Raw genomic sequence first — 9,333 nt, forward strand, 5'->3', positions numbered from 1 at the left:
GTCTTGAATCTTATTTATTATACATGCCATCCAGTTTGCAATAATATTTATATACAGTTGATTTAGTACCGATAAACCGATTTTAACACATCTTAAAGCACAAATAAAAGTATATTGCAGGAAGGAATAAGGCTATTACATTCAGAAAGTTATCTTCTTTGGATATTACAATCGTCATTAATTTTTTCAAATAAACTTTACAATAAATAATATTAATAACAGCCAAAGAAAACAACCTCCCAAATATGTAAAAAGATCAATTATTAATCAATGAAATAATTGGTTTGTGGTGAAATAGTCTTTTTATTCACCTCATATAATTTGCAAAATGTTTAAAGTCACATTATATGATAATATTCGAACACTGCATGTTAGTAATATCCTAAGATTCTAACCCGTTTTATTACAGCAACGAAACAAAATAGAAACAGCCATTCTGTAAAAATAGCGTTCATGATAAGAGAGTTAACTTTACAACGAAAAGACGCGCCTATTAGATTAAGTAGAGATTAATAAATCAAATTAATTAATATAAAAGAGAAAATTATGTAAAATATCATTTTATATATTTACATTGGATACAATTTCAGCAATTTTATAATTGTAATGAAATAAAATAAATTTTGTTAAAAGATTACTTTAATTTATCAACCAATTTATATATTTATGTACCAATGCTTAATTTATTTACCTACCCAAACTGAATTTTCTGTATGTGTCATTTTAATTCTTTTTGGGAATAGAGCAAAAATTTAATATTAATAATATATAAATATATAAACTCTTTACACTAAACATACAAATTCATAGAATTAATATTAACATACCTTTTCTACTTTCTCAAAGTTCCGCATTTTCATCTAGAAAAACAAACAAGACAACAGATTAAAATCTCATTATAAATGTCTCTTTTTAAAATAAAATATAAGATTTTTTGCTATATTACAAAATTAAATGATTTATTGAAATAATTTCTATACAGTATATTTTAGTAAAAATTTTGATATAACCAATTACCTCTTGTTCTATGTAAATTTTCCAATAACGTCCAGCCGATGGGAATACTGTAACAAGTTTCTCAAATACTGGTCGTACTTCTATGATTGGTCTGATCTGTGCCTCCCTTATAAGTATGCTCCATGCTTCTAAGTCGTATGGCGATTCGTCAACAGTTTTTTGAGCGCGTTGTAACTTTTCATTTCCCCAGTCCTGCAAAACAATTTCAATATAGATATACCTTTAAAAATTCAAATGCAAATTTATATATATGTTATATATATATATATTTCTATATATATATATATATATATATATATTTCTTTTATTTAAATACTTATTTAAATAAATATGTAAAACACGAAATCTCTATGCAAAGAAGACAAGAATTATATATTACTCTTGTTTATAGTAATAGAATAAGTATAAATATTAGTAGATAGATAGTATTTTAATAAAGTGATATATCATATTATAGAATAAGATATAACAGAACACATTTACAATAGAGGTAATAGAAAATTTTGTAACCGTTTAAGTATCCATTATAAGACATCTATTCCTTTCAATTTCACAAATCTAGAATCAAAGTAATCTTATGTCTATTAGTCTGTTTTCTGTTCCTGCACTAGATTGCACTAGAACTCTCTTTCTTGCTTTCGACAAATATCAAACATATATCTTTCTCACTTAAGTTCCAAAAGTATACACTGGTTTAGCCACAAAAAACAGATCTCTTATCTTATGAATTAGAAGAAATCAAAATTGGAAACAATCGATATAAATAAAATAATGGATCTTTATAAAATATAAAGAGATCATTTATAATACTACAAATAGAGTATGTTTATAATAGTAATATAAAATTTCGTAACTAAGTATAGATATGTTTTTAATTGCTTACGTTTAAGAATCAAAGGAATCTTATATCTATTATTTCCCAAATCAGAAGAAATTAATTACAGAAAATTGAAAACAGAAATTACAGAAATTGATAAAATAATAAACCTTTTACATCGCATAATTATTGCAAACAGATCTCACGAACGTAGAGGTTATGACAGATTAAAACGGATCGGGAAATAAAGAATACTTACGAATTCTGTTTTGTTTTCCGTCATTTTATTTTCTGGCCGTGACCGGCGCGTAAGACGTGTAAGTTTTGTGGAATATTCGGCCGCGAAAGAGACAAGGAATCACGTTTTCGACCGAAGTTGCTACGAAAAAAGCAAACACCAGCTGCTTGAATGGAGAATGGAGCGAATGGAGACATGAATTGTAGTAAGAATGGAGTACATGCATTGTACATGCGTACGTCGACTCGTCGACATTCAACGATGTGTACAGCGATGTATCGATATATCGTGCGATATACTACGAATCGAATGGCGACTAGATAGTAAATGAGCGGGAGAATTTACATGCGCACGAAGAGAAATTCAAAGGAAATGGAAGTAATTGTAGTTACTTGTAATGCCATTACCGTTACAAGTTTTTTTTTGTAACAGTTTGGTAACAGCGTTACTTTTTCCTTTTAGTAACAGTAATTAGATTCTTTATTATAATTAATTTATTTAGTATCTGAGACATATAACCAAAAGTTTACTTGACATAAAAATTCTAGATAAGCTTATATTAGGCCATGTTCGTATATTACTGTCAATTGATTGTCAGTACTGAAAATTTATAATTCCCGTTACGTATAGGTATTGTACTATAATAACTGGCAGTAATATACATATATACGAACACGGAACACGGCCTTATTTTGGAAACCCTGGTTTCACTTAATGAACAAATACTCTTGGTCTTTTTCTATAATGCCTAATACCTTTTTTATGTTTTTAAATGTTTTCGCGATAAAATTACGACCTGTGCTATCACCATTTGTCATTTTATCATGCCTGAACGCGCGAAATGTCAGCTTGGTGATTAGAGAACTTTAGTCGTTATTAATTCAAAAATTAATTATAACTTCGATATTTTTGTGTTAGGACTTTTGAGTCAAAAATATCTCAGAAAGACGCTCTTAAAAAGCGATTCGGTATAGTTACAGAAAATTCTGAATAAAAATATATTAGGAATATAAATAAAATTAACACCACCACTTTTATGTTTATATTACTACATTATATATTATATAATTACAACAATAATTTTACGTATCTTTACTTTACAAAAAAAGCATGATATCCCAAAGAGAACAAGAACATCAAAATACTCTTGATCATGATAAAAATTTTGATCTCAGATGATCTAAGAATAACTTTATATATAAAGTTATTCTTAGATCATCTAAGATCGAGATTTTTATCATGACCAAAAAATGACATAAATTCGGTCAATATGCCATCAAATTGACAGTATTTTGATTTTCTTCTTCTCTTTGGGATCTTCTGCATAACTTCAATATATGGAATAGTTTATAATATCAAAGTTCAGCTTTAACTCAATTCGACACGTGTCGTCAAAAATAAAAAGCATCCATTAAACATATTTGTGCTTATAAAAACTTAATATTGCAAGAACAGTTACGTTTATAATCGCTTATGTTTTGTATAATAATACGTACATATAATAATTCTGCAAGGAAGGAAGCAATCTAATCTAGATTATCTGTATGTTTATTTTGTCACGCAGTACTTTTATTAGCTCATTTTATGCACTTACTTTATCCTCCAATGTGTACCTTACAGTATAATTCTCATAAAGTTTCCATCTGCAAAAACTATTTCTAAAATTGTTATAAAAAGTATTAAAACACGTTTGTATATCGTGCGGCAAAAGTTAATTTAAATTATTAGCTGACGACTCGGAAATTATGACGAAAACGCTACAGACAGCGATGTCACCATTATTAATCATTGGCTCGTTCTGTAGTTTAGGCTTGTTCGAATATCCTTTTGGACAACCTAAGCCATATCTTTCTTATCTGTATGCCTTAGTTACGTGGAGTTTTTTTACGTTTTCTGTGGACTATCCATATCCAATTTACCTCGATGATTGGAATAGTATAGCAGATTGGAAGACAAACATAATATTTATGAGCGTGATTACGTCGATACTTGTTAGCTGGATTCATTTTAAGGTAAGAGTTTTAAAATGTACTCCATAATATTATTTGACTTTTTTAAAATTCCTTAACTTTTGTATAGATGAAAGTCTCTTATTATAAGATAGGCACATAATATAAGATAGCGGCCTTTCTGCTAAACTAATAAATGCTATCTATTAGTTGCACCATGAATTTATTGCTCTAGAGTTAAGAACTATTCAATGAAAATTTATTATTAGATTATGGCTACAGTCGTTGTTAAAAAAAGATTTTAGAATTTAGGAAATAATAAATAAAATGCCAATTTGAGCCGACACTGGTTATTAGTGTGTATTTTATAATATCATTTATTCAAAGTGAATATTAAACGTACGTTTCGACCTACGGTCAAGGTCCTCTTCAATACAAAAGATATATTAACAAAATTACATAATTGTAACGCATACACGTAAACTGATAACATAAAAAAGAAGAGAAAACACATGATGATGATGTCCGAGTTAATCTTGGTCATTTAATTACTAAGTTAACTAAAAAGAAAAATATTTTATTTTTAAAAACGCGCGCGCGGACCGTCCTAAGAGTTGTAAATAATTAAAAAATGCTAACATAAGGAAAACAAATGGTATTATTTATAATTCTTAGGACGATCGTTTTTAAAAACAAAATATTTTTATAGCTGTTACTGTTATATTTGTATTGCTTTTACTGTTGTATTTTGCGCTTTATTATCGATTTCTTCTGGGACATCTCATATTAGGAGCACAATTTTTTGACTTTGCGATTTGTTCACTGTTTATATTGCTTACTTTTTCCAGATTTCAGAAAAAATAATATATAAATTAAATTTTACATAACAGTAGCTTAAAGCTTATTAAATTTTCTTCAAAATGATCTATTATTCTTTTAAATTCTGCCTATAGACCTTCAGCATTTATCCAAAATGAATTCGGTATATTATAGGGGTCTTGTCTCTAATTATTTCTTTTATTGATAGCATTAAGGAGACTTGATCTCATAATTATAGGCAAAATTATAATACAAATTTATAATAGATTTTTAAACAGATCATTTTTAATATTTATATTATTATTTATTGTAGACAAAATATGTTTATTAAAATTAATATTTGTATTTATATTATTTTTCTAAAGTTAGTTTTTAACATAATTTTTTTTAATCTTATGTTTTAAATAATCAAATTTCAATGCACGTTTCAATGCATTTATTTATCATATTTTCCATATAATAATATATTGCAATACAAGTTTTTATTCAATATAAAATTGTAATATAATAGTTTCTTTTTACATCGCGTAATTGATCATTCTAATTTATTAAAGGAATTGAAAATGAGCTTGCATAAACTTTCCATAGTAGATGATACATTGGAAGCACTCGGTGCGTCAAGGGAATACCAACAGCTACGTAACTGGATAATTCGAATAATAATCGGATGGATTGGGTACATTTTTTCTGACTTAGCAATAATTACGTATTGGCATTTTTTTTATCAGCATGATGTAAAAGTCATTGATATTTATATAATATTCGTTGAAAATTATCCGGGATATGTAATTATCTTAAGTGTTCTGATTTCTGGAACTATTTTTGGGTTAGTATACATGTGAACATTTACTTCGTAAGCTATTTTTTATTGAGTGTGTGCCAAAATGTTTAGAGTCTGAGATACTTAAAAATCTTTTAAAATTGTTTAAATATATTTTAATAATTTTAAATACATTTATCAGTATTAGAATTGCAATTCTAAAGAATGCGTTATAAGCTATACTTAATGTAAAAAGTAATAAAAGTTTATTTTGTCATATATGGTAATAAGTATATGTAAAATATAATAAAACGTAAAAAAACAAGTAATAAAATTCGAATTTAATCTGACTTTGATTATTTATTAACGCAATTAAAATATGCGCACATAATGCATGTATGTATCTTAACATTTTAATGAAAGATGTTACTATAAAATCTCTTTCATCCAATTCAGATACACAAGCTTCAAATTTCATCAAGTCAATGATCGTTTACATGTACTTTATTTTGATCTTTTCGAAAATAATGTCGATTATAGAAGACGAAATAGATCCATTTTAGTGCGTCGACAGATAATAGAAGCTAAGGATACCAAACAATATATATGGATTCTACTGTAAATTTTTTAATGAATTACTGTGTACGCGCGCGCGCGCGCGCGCGTGTGTGTGTGTGTGTGTGTGTACAGTGTGCTCCATTTTAACTTTTTCATCGTAATATCCTAAAAAGTATTAAAAAATGTAAAAAATGTTTTTAAAATTATTGATTTTTTTATATCTTTACCTTAATATTTTTATGTGCGAAATGATTAGAGAAATCATATAATTTTGTTAAGAAATATAATTCTATTTAAAAAAGTGAAATTAATATTTATATCTTTTATGTGTCTCTATTTAAAAAAAAAATAATATGATCAAAATAAGCCTGTCGAAAGAGTTTGTCAAAAATAATTTTCCCATATCTTTTATATTTTTCGAGATGTTTTGAAGCGAAAGTTAAAATGGAATATGCTATACAGGGTGATCCACTTAAATCGAACATCTTGAATATTTTATTTTTGATGGTACAAAAAGAATGTTTTAAACGAAACTGGAAAGTGAAATAGTTTCGAGGGGGACGTATTTTGATCATGTTGTTTTTTTTCTAGATGAAGACGTCAAAAAGATATAAAGGTCGTATCCACTTTTTTAAATAAAGTTGTATAATTTTTTTTACATAATATATTCCTCTAATTATTCTGCATACAAAAATATTAAGGTGGTAATATAAAAAAACGAATAGTTGACAAGATATTTTATATTTTATTCTGGCACATATTGACATAAAATGTTAAATAACTCGTAAACTATTAACTTTTTGATAATTGTACCTTAATACTTTTGGTGAAAAGAAAACATATTTGCTTTAAAAAAATAAGTATGCAAAATGAATTTTTTTAAATAAGCAATTATGTGTTTTCTTTCCATCAACTGATTTATCTCATTATTCGTTCGTAAAAGTATTAAGGTTAACGAAAGATTGACTGTGAAATTCGCACATTTTGCATCGATCGCATATTACGATTATAGTTTACACTGAATTCTACGATAAAAATATATTTTGCTTAGTACTTCTTGTAGATATGTGTCTTAAGGTTTAATTAATTATAACAATTACGATTTAATTACAGGCATGTTCATTTACAATTATGCTTTATATCACGCAAACTAAACAAAGTATTCAACATACAAATGTCACTATATATATTTCTATACTTATTACAAACTACTACCTTTGGCATTTATATACATTCGATTCTTGAGGATATACCTGCTATGAAAGAGAAAGTATGGATATTTCGACGTATTTTCGTCTATTTAGATGCAAATTATATTTTCATTCTATATAGCATTTTATTTCTCACATTAAACTACATATGTCAAACTGTTTATTATAAGGTATAGTAGAATTAAAAAATATTACTAATAATTTATACTAAATAATAAAATAATAAATACAAGCAACAATTTTGCAGAAATGTAATTACATATATCGTTAAGTTATTACTGAAATAACGTATTCTTACTTATTGAATGTAAACATTTTTAATTTTATTACAAACTTTCATATTGTACAAAAACCATTTTAGATAAACGAGACAGTAACAATTCTTCAGAAATTATCTAATTATGATCTTAATGAGGATTTACGTAAACAGGTAAATAATTATAACAAAATTTTAAGTATTCTATGTGTCTTTTTACTAGCGCTCATGGAAATTCGGATACTGTATAAATTTTATCGAATGATTACGTAAAAAATTGAGGCATTATACATATATATGATTACATAAAAAATTGAGGCATTATACATATACATGTATATGTAGAACTATGCAATTGTATTATATTCTTATACATTTTAAGATATTTATGCACACTATGTACTAACACCATGATATGGATATGGATATAAGCTAGAAAAGTTTTATAAATCCTTTTTTATTTTATATGCCAAAAGTGATTATTTATAATTTGATTTATTATATTATCAATGTTCTAGAAAATAAACACTATGCATTTTGACATATAAAATTAAAAATAATTTATAAAGCTTTTGCAATTAGTGTTAAATTGTTAATATAAGTGCAAATAGCAAGTACTTAAAATATATAAAAGAAATATGTAAAAGAATACACTGTTAAATTCATATAATGTTGAATTATATTCAATTTGAAATATTTTCAATTATTTCTATGTCTCTACTGATTTTTCACAATATGCCTTTAACTTAACCAAAATAATGGAGTTAAATGATTCAACTCAAGAAAATACATTGAATTGGTTTCAAATTTAATTATTAATATATTATTTACATTGAATCTGAAAAATGGATTGATTTTGACGCATATTAAAGTTAAATATATCAAAATGTTATTAACTTATGGGATTGGATTGCTCCTAATTAATGTCCAAAGAGGTAATGCGACAATTTATAATTGGACATCGGATTTTTTATGCAGATATTTTTTGCAGGCGTGCACAACTATGCAAATATGCATATACACAATATACACAAATAAGAATGCATTTTTAGAATGTTTTTGCAATAAGATAGATTTTTATTTGGATATTACTTTCCAATCTTTCTAAAAAAATATGAAATTGCATAAGAATCTGATGTCTATAAATTATAATGTCTTAATTTTTTACGTAGCCATTTGTTAGAATTTATGCGAGCAGTGTCCAAACTTTCATGAAAGATAGTATATGTCTAACATTTATAAAATTATTTATTTCAATTAGATTTCACAATTTATGTTGCAAGTAAAACTAAAGAAGGTAAAATTTGGCATTGGACTTTTCTATTTTGGATATAATTGCATTCTCCAGGTATGTCCTACAGGGAATAAAAGCATAAACATGTAATAAACGTATACATATATAATATTATAGAACAAATTTACATCCAATCCAAAGATATTAGTAAATTACTAATATCTAATATCTTATAAATATCTATTGGAATCGTTTCTCAATTAACTGCATTTGTATTTTTCATTGTTATTCTATATACTCAAAATCTAATTTTACATTAATTATTCTTAATTTAACACAAATATTTTCATTTCAAGTATAATAAAAACATATTTTTTCAGACATACAGCACAGCTTTGTCCTTCGTTATAATTGTAATGCAGGTATATGTATAATCCATAATAGACCTTTTATTTTCTATAATGCATGAGACAA

General features: G+C 26.1%; 1 protein-coding gene across 1 annotated transcript in view; it reads right to left on the bottom strand.

The window, feature by feature from the left end:
* Positions 1-2,261, bottom strand: part of LOC108749175 (protein suppressor of forked) — a 7,205-nt gene extending 4,944 nt beyond the window's left edge. Inside the window, exons 1-3 of the mRNA XM_018487717.1 lie at positions 2,094-2,261; positions 1,018-1,209; positions 828-860 (exon numbers count right to left, since the gene is read on the bottom strand). Coding sequence (XP_018343219.1) covers positions 828-860; positions 1,018-1,209; positions 2,094-2,117 — 249 coding nt within the window. The 5' untranslated portion in view covers positions 2,118-2,261. The remainder of the gene's footprint in view (positions 1-827; positions 861-1,017; positions 1,210-2,093) is intronic.
* Between the last annotated feature and the right edge of the window lie 7,072 nt (positions 2,262-9,333).

Source organism: Trachymyrmex septentrionalis, unplaced genomic scaffold (assembly GCF_001594115.1).
Source record: "Trachymyrmex septentrionalis isolate Tsep2-gDNA-1 unplaced genomic scaffold, Tsep1.0 scaffold11, whole genome shotgun sequence".
NCBI lineage: Eukaryota > Metazoa > Arthropoda > Insecta > Hymenoptera > Formicidae > Trachymyrmex > Trachymyrmex septentrionalis.